The sequence below is a fragment of the Mugil cephalus genome, chromosome 8 (assembly GCF_022458985.1).
Source record: "Mugil cephalus isolate CIBA_MC_2020 chromosome 8, CIBA_Mcephalus_1.1, whole genome shotgun sequence".
Taxonomy (NCBI): domain Eukaryota; kingdom Metazoa; phylum Chordata; class Actinopteri; order Mugiliformes; family Mugilidae; genus Mugil; species Mugil cephalus.
The window spans coordinates 28,474,982-28,488,003 of record NC_061777.1 but is presented as its reverse complement, the minus strand read 5'-3'; the positions used below and the strand labels follow the sequence as shown (position 1 = coordinate 28,488,003).

The following is a 13,022-nucleotide window of genomic DNA, read 5'->3' as shown; positions in this document are numbered from 1 at the left end:
TAAAAGTAGAATGGGAGGTAGAGCCTTCAGCTATCAGGCTCCTCTCCTATGGAACCAGCTCCCAGTTTGGGTTCGGGAGGCAGACACAGTCTCTACGTTTAAGGTCAGGCTTAAGACTTTCCTTTTTGAAAAAGCTTATAGCTAGGGCTGGACTTAACCATCCCTTAGTTATGCTGCTATAGGCCTAGGCTGCAGGGGGACGATGCACTGAGGACATGTCCTCTCCTCTTTCTTCTCCCGCTCCTGTTCTCTAATATCTTATCATTTTATTTTCTATCTCTTATAATTTACTAACCACTGTGTCTTACTCTCTCCCCTTCGCTCCCCTCCCCTTCCGTCATCTTGTGAGGGTCTCTGGCCTGGAGTGCTGAATATCTGACCTGTGGAGTTCTAAGCTACATCTGCTGCCGTGGCCTCATCAACCAGCCCAGTCTTCATGGTCTGGAGTCCTGTGTATCAGACCTGTGGAGCTCCATAAACTGCATCTGCCCCAATCATCATGGCCTCCAGTGGTCCACTCCTACCTAGATGAACAATTCACCAACCTGCCCATGATTCCTGTTATACTCACAAACTGTCACAGATCATCAGCTATGTGTTATATTACTAGACCCTACATGTTTCCTTCCGCTTGATGTATGTATGACAGAAGTTTGTTTATCTTGTTTCTCCTGCTCTTCTTTTCTCTCTATCTTCTCTGTTTCTACCCGGCTGGGTCCCTCCATATGGCTGGGTCCCTCCATATGAGCTGGGTTCTGCTCAATGTATCTTCCTGTTAAAAGGGAGTTTTTCCTTGCCACCGTCGCCCTCAGGCTTGCTCTGGAGGTTGCAGGCTGGTTTTTGTGAAGCGTCTTGAGACAATTTGTATTGTTATTGGCGCTATATAAATAAAACTGAATTGAATTGAATTGAATCAACTGATGACACAATTTGAAAAATCGGGAAGGTTGTCAAAGGGAAAGAAAGAAATAGAAATGGTAAAGATTGAAGATCATATAAAATTTACAAGGATACATTTTAGCAGTTGCTTTTCTAGCCACAATAACATTCCAGTGCAAGCAGTCCAGACCGGAGAAAAGCAGGAAGATAAGGACGGACTAACAAGGACAACCGCCGCAACAACTGGTGAGATACGCCTTCCATACACACCACGGGAAGCACAGGCTAATGCACCAACACTAGGACTATAATGGAGAGAGCAGGACAGGAGAACTCTAATGAACAGTATAGCCCAAATAATTTGTTTGTACAGATGCCACAAATGATTGTAACCAAAGGCATGCTTTCATGTGAATTAAAAACCCACGCCGGAGGAGGCTGTTGAGCAGGCATATAAAGAAGAGGTAAGAGAGGAGCAGTTAAAAGAAATGAAAAGTACACGGAATGAAGTAAAAGATGAAATGGCCAAATTAACAGTTAAAGCCAGTGAAGTGGAGTCAAAGTCAGAGTATGGAGACACAGGAGAGAGTGACAAAGGGAGTGAAGGAGATAGAGCATGGGGGTTAAGAAAGTGGATGACAGGGACTTGATAATATACCTGGAAGAACAAACAACAAAACCACATGATACAAAACAACTAACAAAGGTCCAGAAACATTTGGGAGAGAACACTGCAAAACAGATTGAGGCATTGGAAAGATAAGAACACGGACTGCAAAACACTTAAGAGAACACCGTGTCCCAAACATACCATTACAGAAAGAATCAGAATCAGACAGTGAAGTAGGACTGAGGCAGGCATCATCAACATACATGCCGTATCCATGTGACTTGACCCAAGATACAGAATGGGTATATGGACAAAAAGGGACATATAATTTTCAGCTGAGGTCTGGACTGAAGAATGAGGCTCCTGGTCAGTTCCCCCAATAGAAACTAGGACCAGTATGGGACAGTACAACCCCTATCCTATGCAGACCAAGCACTGCTAAACACTACACTGCCAGACCCCAAAGAGGGAGGAAATAACTGGATCAAAGAATTTCTAAAAACTTTTAGTGGGCAGGTGCTGGCCATGGGAGACATAAGAGCGTGTTTTGCCGCACACTTAGAACCCCATGAACTAGCCCGGTTGGAAACAGCCGCTGGGACTGTATAGGTCGCTGCAGCGGAACCTCTTGAATGCCTGGCCCCTAGGCTCTGGGTGGTTTTGAGAACTCAATACCCAGTAAAAACTGACTCTTATCAAATGAATGATACCTACAGAAAGCCAGGAGAAGCAGGGAAGGAGTACAAAAACCGCTTGTTAAAACTATGGGAGGGTCACACGGGGTCTAGCCCATTAACAGCTCGCTACAGAGACTGTTTAAGCAAGCTGTGATAAAAGGAAAAACAGGTGCGATTAGAGAAGAAATGGAGAAATTGGTAGCAGGAGACAGCATGCCCTTAGAAATGTGGATTGCTACTTTGATTCACCACTTAGATCGGGAAGATGAGAGTAAAAAGTGACATGACAGGGAGTTTGAAAAACTTAACGTGCAGCGAGAACAGTTGAAGGAGCTGAAAGACAAGGTCACTGATAAAAAGAAAGAAAACAAAGAGGTTAAAGCCCAATTGCCTGCTGTGTCTACAGCTCCGCTTAGTAGCCAAATTCAAACACCCTTGCCTGAAGATGAAGGGCCGGTACCCATATATCAAATGTATCAACAATATCCCCCAGGTGGCCAATACGGGGGAAGAGCCAGAGGGTTCCAATACAGGAGAAGAGGCAGACAAGGCCCGGGAATGCACTTCAGCCTGGGTCAAGAGCAGAGAGGGGTAGCGGGACATTTTCTGTGCTGGATATGTGGGGAGACAGGACACAGATCTCGTCAGTGCCCCCATAGATACATGACACAGGGAGCTACTGGAATGACACGAACACAGTTTCAAACACAGCCACCCCAATATACAGGCCAGGGTGGTAATCCACTGTACGTGGCCCCAAATCCAAACCAAATGCCACAATACTAGGGGTCCCGGGGTCCCATCGTAGGAGAGGTGCAGCTAGAAGAATTCCCAGCACCAGTGTTAGACGTTATGATCGGCGGTAAGCTTTATCCGTTCATGGCAGACGCAGGAGCCAGGTATAGTACTCTAACTGCTGATCTCCCCAGCTCTCCAAAATACACCAACGTGATGGGATTTTCCGGAGAAAAACAAAAATGCTATTTCACCAACCCATTAGACTGCAAACTCGACTTAGGTAATGAAACTGTCAGGTTCACCCATGAATACCTGATACAAAAACAATGTCCAGTAAATTTGTTTGCTAGAGATTTGATCGCAGAAGTTGGAGCTACAGTTGTCTGTTCTCACCACTCCACCAATATAATGTTCCCAAATTGTAAAATCATAAGAACACATGCCACGACAGATATACAAATGCTTCAGATCCCACACGTTGAACGGAGTAATGCTCTAGTATGGTGGGGGAAGGTATGTGAACCAGAACAGAGTGAATTATTTGAAGTAATGGACCGATGGCCAGTCTGGATACAACATCTACGCTCTTACCAAGAGTCCGAGGATCCAGCTCATGTCACACTGAACTATTTACCTTGTCCCGAACAGGGGGAAGAAGTTGAGAACTATGAGGAATTGTGGGAAACAATACTACCTATTCTAAAAGCCAAATACACCTGCAAAGACCCAAAACCAGTCATAAAATGGAACAATGTCTACATTGGAGAACAGGGGGTGGCTGCAGCTGTTGAACTAGAGGCGGAACTAGACATTCTATGAGCTGTTGACAGGAAGAAAAATGCCCTGTCCACTTACAAATAACCTGCATAGTGGTGAAGCTCCTGACCTGGCCAGTCAGGAGAAAGAGATGCAGGAAGCTGTTTAGTTTTTGTCTCCCTAGGTACAGAAAATCCTTAAAAAAGGAGCCCACTGGAGCTCCACCGGAGGAGATAAAAGGAGGAGAGTGGATTTACAGAAGAGTGTTCCACAGCAGGTGGGAAGAGCCAAGGTAGAACGGCCCGTTAAGGTAGTATCATCAACCACATATGGTGTGAGAGTCTGGCTGGATGAGGAGCAGACTAAGCAATATGTAAATATTGGCACAAAACACACTGTAGAAAAGGACAGCCGTCCCCAGAGAGAAAGCTTAGAGAAATCAGAAAGCACCTAAGGGACATAGGCGAAGAGACAGAGGGAGAATAAGATGATGACCTACAGGTCATGGCTTACACTGGCCTGTTTGGCAGTGGTAAGTCTGATAGCGGCCATGCTGTTAGTATGGCTGAGTGCAGAGGAGAGTTCACAGATTAAGGAAAAGGATGCTGTAAGTATCCCCCACAAAATAATTATTCCAACAGGGGAACCTAAAATTCGAACACGACGAGAAACTCACCAAGATCAATATATACAGAAGTACGAGGGCTTGAGCTTTATTATGAACAGGGTACCAGATAAGTATAAATTAGCTGATCAGATCGTAGCCGGGTGGGGATCCATATTCCTCTGGATTATCCCAAACAAAAATGTGGATGGAATAAATTATTTACATTATAATATCTAGAGATTGGCAAACTATACAAGAGATGGGTCTCTTACTGCACACCAGAATAGACTTGCTATTGCTCTGATCCTAACTGAAAAGGGAGGTGTCTGTAGCATGTTTGGAGAAGTGTGCTGTACATTCATCCCCAATAATACTGCCCCTGATGGATCCCTGACCAAAACCTTGAGAGGACTTAGAGCCCTCTCGAATGAATTAAAAGAACATTCTGGGGTCACTGACCCCTTATCTGGCCTGTTTGACAAATTCTTTGGTAAGTGGGGAAAGTTGGTAGCTAGCGTAGCTACCTCACTGGCTATTGCATTTGTGGTGTTTGCTCTGTGTGGTTGTTGTTGCATCCCATGTATTAGGGCTCTCATCGTCCGGTGTATCGACAAGGTGCTGGGGAATGTGGAATCCAAGGGAGCGACCCCAGCGTACCAGATGAACCAAGCAGAGGGCGTGCCTCTGCTCGATCCAAATGCTGAGATACAGGAGAGGCCATTCCAATATTCAGATGGGGACTCTGACAACGAGCCTGACCTGGATGATGTAGTATGAGCTCAGGGTCTACAATAACTGATCTTACTATGTTAGAATAGCATTTTGCTTTGTGGCTTGCTTTTAGGCTTTGGCTTTTGATATATACGTATATATGCATTTTATACACATATAGTGAATGTTAGTTAATTTTCCAAAGATGTTGCACACACAACCTGAGCCTACCGGAGAGATGGCAACGTGAAGGAACGAAGGAGATCCAGGTTACAAATATAGTTTAGATTGCATCCATACACCCATTTTAGATAGGATTTTTACATTACATGATGATTTAGGGGGTATTTGTTTGGTTTAAAGGGGTTAGTAAGGCCTTCAGCCTATGTATAACCTTGGGAAGAATCAAGTAGAATGTTACTTACGCTATCTCACCATATCAATCGTTGGTTTTCGCTTCGCTACAGCTTGCTCACAGACTAGGACACATTACACCCTAATATCTCACATGCTGGAGACCAGATAAAGCTAATTGGCTACACATAGAAATTCACTGACACATGAGAGGCAGTACTCTTCCCCATTGTCTTACGGGCGGGATCTAGGTAGAATAAGATCACTGTACGTCCGTGAAGTGGGGCTTTTGGTTTGTTTTTATTTATTTATTTTTTCTGGACTTTTTGTTTTTGGCTGTGCCTGTCGTTGGCTGTGGCGTTCGGCGGAGCAGCCGTTGTGTCTGGTGGTGCATTCCTACAATCAGCTGCTAGCGCTGTTCGTGTCCCCTGAGCTTCCTGGAGTGAGGCCTGAGATTCCCACTGAACTTCAGGAGAAGTGCTGGGAATACCAGGCTGGAGTTGGAGGTACCGGAGTGGAGAAAGAGGTTCGGGTCGGCGGTGCCGTCTGTACTCATGGGGAACATAAGGACGGAGAAGTGCTTTGGAGACCTGGTTCATAGGACCACAGTACGTCTGGGGCCGGCTTCATGACTCTTCGGGCAGACATGTTGGCGTTTGCATCCCTCCCTCCCTCAACACCATGAGATGACACGATCCATGCCATTATGCTATGCTATGCTACTGGCCAAACAATCACATCACCTTGGACACTGTTTTGCCAACTACTTTTGTACATATGTTAATGTTTAATCTCATTTTATCTTTATGACTGTTTACTTTTATAAGCAACAAAGCTACTGTGACAAAGTAATTTCCTTCGTGGATCATTAAAGTCTGTCTAAGTTTATATCTGTGAGGTGCAAAAGTAAGAGCACGTCTAGAATTACAAGTTGAAAGTCAGGTGTTGTTCGGTAGAACGTCTTGTTTAAAAAAAAACAGGATTTGTTACAATCTGATCTTCACAACACGTGTTTGTGGAAGTGTATAATGGCATGAACAAAGAATCTTTCTGATGACCTCAGAAAAAGTCATTGTTGCTCATCAGGCAGGAAAAAATTACACAACCATCTCTAATTTCTTTGGAATCCATAAATCCACAGTCAGAGGGACTGTGAGCAAATGGAGCAGATGACAACTGTTACCCTCCACAGGAGTGGTTGACCAAAAAGATCACTCCAAAAGAAAGACACAAAGGAAACCAGGGTAACTTATAAACAACTATAAGTCTGTCTTTTATTAGCTGATGCTAATAAGTCATCTTCAAGTTGCTAAACATCATGTGGACAAGACAGAAAACTATTAGGAAATGTTGTGTGGATCAGACAAACTTGGAATTATTTGGTATGAATGAAAGGCTTATATTAGGAGACAAAGCAACACTGCATTCCAGGACCAAAAATCCTATTGCATTCTGGGAGTGGTAATGTCATTGTTTGGGTCTGTTTTGATGCATCAGGGCTGGGGTGGCTTGCCATCATTGATGAAAGTTATTGATCAAAATCCCAAATCCAAGTCCTGAAATTTAGGAAAAAGCTAAATTCACAAAACTGAGTCTACCTACAGAATATTTTGGAAGTATTGGAAGTATATAGTCATTCTGATAACCCTACACTGATAATGAGTGATTATAAAACGACATTCCAAAAAAACAGGTATTACTTTTTAAAACAAGCATTGCAGTATAAGGAGCTGGAACGTATTGGTTTATATGGTGATACGAAAATAAATATTAGTGATGTTACTGAATATTTCTAAGATTTCTTTCGGCATTACAATTTGTAGACGGTCCCTCCACTTTCAGCCGCATACACAGACCAATGTTTTTACCAAGCTCAGGAGAGACTAGATACAATCCAAATTAAATTGTATCTCAGCGTGTATCTTACAACAGAAATAGTCACTGCCTGTCTAAACTTCTTTTTCGTTTGTGCGTTATTGATCCCTCAGAATCTATCAATACATTTTTCCAAGTTTACCGAAGTAATACAACGAACATAAACAAACAACATTCTAACAAGTCACTATATTTTTTCGACAGCTTGAGACGTCCTCTTCACTGTTCATGGCTACAGACAATCTTGATTTACATTTTTTAAATAAAAACAACCTCAAACTTACCCACAGTGTTACACACGTTCGTCCATAGCCACATAGACAAGGTGGAAATGAGTTGTACTTCCGACTAGTAATCCGTGCAGCCTGGATTTGGTTACTAGACTACGACGCCCTCTCCTGGAGAAAATGCGTAGTTGCCTGCGGGAAGATGAACGACGACCTGGCAATAAGCAACTAAGATAGTGTGCAGACATTAGAGTGCCGTGAGAGACCATCAGGTGTGCCAATTTCACGTAATTGGTCAGACAAACAGTACTTTATTTATTACAAATAATTGTAATAATAATAATCGCCTCTCGCCCGGTGTAGGGCCGGACGATTATGGAAAAAATAATAATCACGATTATTTTGATTGATATTGAAGTCACTATTGATAAACACAATTAATCAATGATTTAAAAAAAAAAAAAAAAGTATTTACTTAACCACCAAAACTCAACTTTAAATATAACTTTTTATAGCATAAATGTCACAGCCTCCGTTATGAGTACAAGCGCAACACCCCGAGGTAATTATTGTGCTTTCCGGGGACTTAAAGCCTATTGAGGCTAAGAATGGCGATTTGGACATATTTTGTTATTATGGCTGTAAAATTGTCAGGAAATGCCCTAAGTCTGAGAGCTTTGGTCCCATTTCCCAGGAGTACTTGAACTTTACTTTTTAACATTTGGTTAATAATTATTGCACATTCCATGGAATTATTAACCATACCAGCCTCACCTCTAGTCTACCCAGCTTTGTGCAACACACACACACACACACACACACACACACACATACACACACACACACACACACAAGGAAAAATACAGGGACTGTACTGTAATCTGTAATGCTTATAAACATACATACACACACATGCATAAAGCATGCATGCATGCATACCCTCACGGACACACACGCACACACACATCTGTCACTGTAATCTGAGGAAAAATACCGCCAGTTGTATTTTTTATTTATATATGTCATAAGTTAAAAATGAAATCACGGCCTGAGTTTCTTCTATTTTTTTATTTTTTATTTTTTGACAGAGTTTCAGACAGAACTTTTGATGGCTGTATGAGTAACGTTATGTCTATTCCTCCTTCTGCGACAGTAAAAGGAAAATTTACACTTTTCCAGACATGACGACATAAACAAGGCCTATTCGTTTTTTTTCGAGTGTTAATGAATTCATTTGAATATTGAATCTGTATGTCTTCTGTTCTAAGTATTTAATAACAGCCTGATCCCAGCCAACAGAGTAACGTAGGCTACGGTAGGTCAATGTGTGGATAGCTGAGCTCTCTCTCACGAAATGATTCCCATTAACATCTGGCTCAGTGCAAAAAAAAAAGCTAAACCTACCTCTCTCCCTCTCATTCACATTTCTCCTTCTCCCTGCTTCCTTGTCTCGATCCTCTCTGTTTTTAAAGAACTGTCTGATATCCATGACGCCAGCCAGGCTGTCCGCTGACAGCGCATCCGTATCTATGATCCACAGCAGTGTTTGTAGACTATTTCAATTTTGCGCGCTACTTGTCGCCCGTTCCATTCAGTATCTCCTGAGTTCGGATGTTATTCTGTGATCATAAACTCTCTGTGATAAAAAACAGACTCATTCATTTCATCTGGAATTTTACAGGGGGGCACAGCGCGTGTTTAGCGGGGCACGTGCCCTGGTAAAAAGTGTTTGGCGACGCGTATGCTTACAGTGCTGCAGCCCTACCACCTGGATATATCAGACCACAACCTGGTCTACCTTCAGCCCTCCTACATCCCCTCCATACGGAGGCTGCATGCGTCTCACCGCATATTCAGGAAGTGGACACGTGAGCCCTGAAGGACTGTCTTGGCTGCACAGATTAGAGTATACGGTTGGGGGCTTCTAGTGTTGATGGAGAAGATGTAGACTGTGGAATTGTGTAAACTGTCTGAGACAAGCAAAGCAGGACTGTTATGGCCCAGGTCTAGGGGCACCTGGGTCACACATGATAAAGTGCCCCTTCCCACTCCCAAGGAGGACAGCCACGTATGCGATCTGATTTTGTTTAGAGTAGCAGTTTATTAGTCATTTTAGTCTTCAGAGTGGAGCAATGCCAAAACAATAAACAACAAGAGCTAAATGAGGACCCTATCTGACCTGCTCCAAAATAAAGGTGAAAACAAAAGACAGTCAAAATGCTCCTATAGGCATAACCAGGAGAAAAGGAATCAACTTAAAAAGGCTTCTCCCTCCTACTGAAATCAGCTACTCTAAAGAATTATATATACCTATTTACAGTATTAACAATAATCACAAAATGCTAATAGTTAGCAACACAAGTTGAGCCTCAGTCTAAATAATGGACAGAATGTAGTCCCACTTAGTTGAGCTCTCTCTCATGGTCACACTCACGCACACACACACACTGGCTGCAGTCTGATGAGAAAGGGGAGAGTAGGGAGGATGTCGGCAGCTTCAGCTGGAGCTTTAACTGCAGAGTCAGCCAATCTGTAGGTGGTAACCGGTCACGTGGTAATCAGGAGTTGATGAGCACCTGGAATTCCCTCACACACACACACACACCTGAATTATTCTCTATGTAAAGGGGAGGAGGAGAGAGAGAGCTGTCAGCACAAAAAAAAAACAAGATTATGACCCCCAGTCATAACAGGACTACAGACGGAAAGTGGAGAGCAAGCTGAGGAACAATGACACCAGAGAGGTGTGGAGGGGGATGAGGACAATCACAGGCTATGGAAGGAAGAGTAGTCAGGTGATGGAAGGAGGTGTGGAAAAGGCCAACCAGCTCAACTTGTTTTTCAACAGGTTTGACACCCCCCCGAGCACCTCCACCTCTTGGTCATCTGACAAGACAGGCAGCGGAACATCCGGAGCTCAGGAGGCTACAACCACACAAAGCAGTTGGACCAGATGGTGTGTGCCCCAGGCTGCTGAAGGACTGTTCAAATGGCTGTGCCCCTCCAGCACATCTTCAACAGAAGTCTCCAGCTGGGGAGGGTACCGGAGCATGACAGAAAAAGACAGGAGGTGTGGTCAAGCTCATCTGTAGGGCTGGCCCGGTTCTGGGAGGAGTATTGACTCTGTGGGGACTGTCACTGATAGGTGCTACATTAGGAATATTTAGAGCATCCTGAACTGTGACAGTCACTCCCTTCACCCCACCCTGGCTGGACAGGAAAGCAGCCGCAGTCAGCGGCACCTCTAACTGTTAGCAGGCTTATGGTCAATGGCTTGGGTAATAGCACGTCTATATATCTCATGTCTATGTATGTAGTTTGGACTGTATATTTTCGGAATATTACTTGTAACTACTACCTCATTCTTACACTATTTTTAAGATTTTTTTATTTCTATCTTTTATCCTTGACTCGTATTCTTATGTCTATGTCTGGTCACATTTATGTTCTCTGTTATCTTGAGACTCTTGGACAAAAAAAAAATGAACCACTGCATACACTGTACTGGGGAACACTCTGTTATACAGGTTAAGGGGTCAGGGGCCAGAAGGTTACACTGTTAGGTGCCACCTGCCTGTATGTTGTCTTATTGTATCCTCATCATGTTGGTTAATAAAACAGGTTGTGAGTAATAAGTCTGCATTGGGTTTCGGCGTCCCGACCCTCTCGTCTTTGATAGCATCATCAGCAACATCAGTGAAAACTGCCGGATCTTCAAACAGGATTTTGACATTTTTGTCGCGGCGGCACACTCTGACAAGCCAGCCCGGACCCGAGCATACATTCTCCTCAACTTGGCAGGACCAGATGCCATTGAACGGGAATGGTCTTTTGTGTATGCAACAGAAGTGAGAGCACCTGGCAAGGGAGGACAAGTCCTCATTCGTGCTGCATCCAAGGAGGATCAGAAATGCCTGAAAATAAAGTTTTGTGAGATATCCAACCTACGGTCCAACATCACAATGGAAAGACTCAATTTCAACATATGTAAGGCAGTTGGGTATTTCAGCATCCTAACGTTGAGGCAGGTATGAGCACGGAGGCAGAACAAGAGCGCAGCCAGCCAAGGAGGGAGAAGTTCAGTGGTCAGAAACCAAGGGTGAAGTGGCCAGGCTCAGCTGAAACTAGAAAGTGGGAGGACATCAATAATGATTTGGTCAGTGCTCTAGGTAAACTAAAGGGGACGGTAGATAATAAGTTGGAGAGGATGGGAGATATAATCTACAATTATGGTAAGGAAAGATTTGGCATTAGTGAGAAGTGGAAGAAACCAGAGGGAGAAGTAGTTAGGTCTAAGCGTCAGCAGGAAATCGATAGACTAATACAGGAGAGGAGAATGCTTAAGAGGCAGTGGAAAAGGCTACAGAGGAGGAGAAGAAAGGCATTCATTGCTTACAGGCAGGTGTGAAGGAGCGGCTGGCAGCTTTAAGAAGGGTGGAGAGCAGGAACTTGAGGAGTACTGGGTGAAGGTACACAAAGATAAGGAAAGGTTTAGGAAATGGCACTCCCCTCTGATATTCCACCAATCTGAGAAATAGGCAAGCAGTGTGATGTTAGCCCATCAAGGTGGAAAGAGGTCCCATATCGGCTGGGACCTCGGAAGTGGAACCCAAGAGACGCGGTTCAGGAGGCACAGGCTGCCCTCAGGCTCAGGGATATTATGGGGCATGTGCAGCAAGAGCGTAGTGGCCTGTGACTGTGTACAGGGAAACCTCTGTGGAGCAAGGCATCCACAGCAGAAAAGAAGAGGATGGTAGTGGAAGAAATTCATAGGCAAGAGGAAGCAATGAGATGCACTAAATCAGTGTTACAGGCTAAGCAAGGACAGTGAGTGAACTGGGAGAGTGTAGAGAAAAGAAGGTGTCGTGGAGAGAGCTGTGGAGCATGGAGGCTAGCAGGATTAGATTTATGATAGGGGCAATTTATAATGTGCTGCCATCTCCCCAAAACTTAAACCAGTGGTTAGGGGAGGACGCTGCCTGCCCACTTTGTTCTTGTGAATGTACACTTAGCCACATTTTGACAGGTTTCAGCGTTAGCCTCTTCCAAGGGAGGTACACCTGGTGCCACAGCGGTTCTGAAATGCTTAGCAGCTGCAACTGAGAAAAAACGGATTGTAGCAAATTCCTCATCTGCTAGAAAGGAGAATGAGCATATTATGTTTGTTGGGGAGGGAGATAAGGCCAGACCAGCGAGATACAGGCAGAGAGTGGGGCAGTTAAGTGTGGCCGGAGCCTGGGAGCTGAGGACCGATTTAGATGGCCGTTTGAGTGTTCCACAGCAGATAGCCGTGACCCTCAAAAGACCAGACTTGCTGTTGTGGTCTGAGAAATAAAGGATAGTGTATTTTGTGGAATTAACTGTCCCGTGGGAAGACAGAGTTGAAGAGGCGAATGAGCGCAAGAGAGATAGATACGCAGAGTGGGCATCAGAAGTGGAGCAGCGAGGCTGTGGAGGCCAGTGGAAATGCGCCATTGCTCTCCTGTGTGAGTTAGGCATTTGCGGAAAAGAACAGAGGGTTGCTGTAAAGAACATGTCCCTGGCAGCGGAGCGAGCAAGTCAGTGGTTGTGGCTACGGAGGAAGCATG

At 44.3% G+C, this 13,022-nt stretch overlaps 1 protein-coding gene across 3 annotated transcripts in view; it reads right to left on the bottom strand.

The window, feature by feature from the left end:
• Positions 1 to 7,611, bottom strand: part of ydjc (YdjC chitooligosaccharide deacetylase homolog) — a 52,363-nt gene extending 44,752 nt beyond the window's left edge. For all 3 annotated transcript variants that reach the window (XM_047592194.1, XM_047592197.1, XM_047592196.1), the window contains exon 1: positions 7,492 to 7,611. In XM_047592194.1, coding sequence (XP_047448150.1) covers positions 7,492 to 7,525 — 34 coding nt within the window. In that variant the 5' untranslated portion in view covers positions 7,526 to 7,611. The remainder of the gene's footprint in view (positions 1 to 7,491) is intronic.
• Positions 7,612 to 13,022: the final 5,411 nt, after the last annotated feature.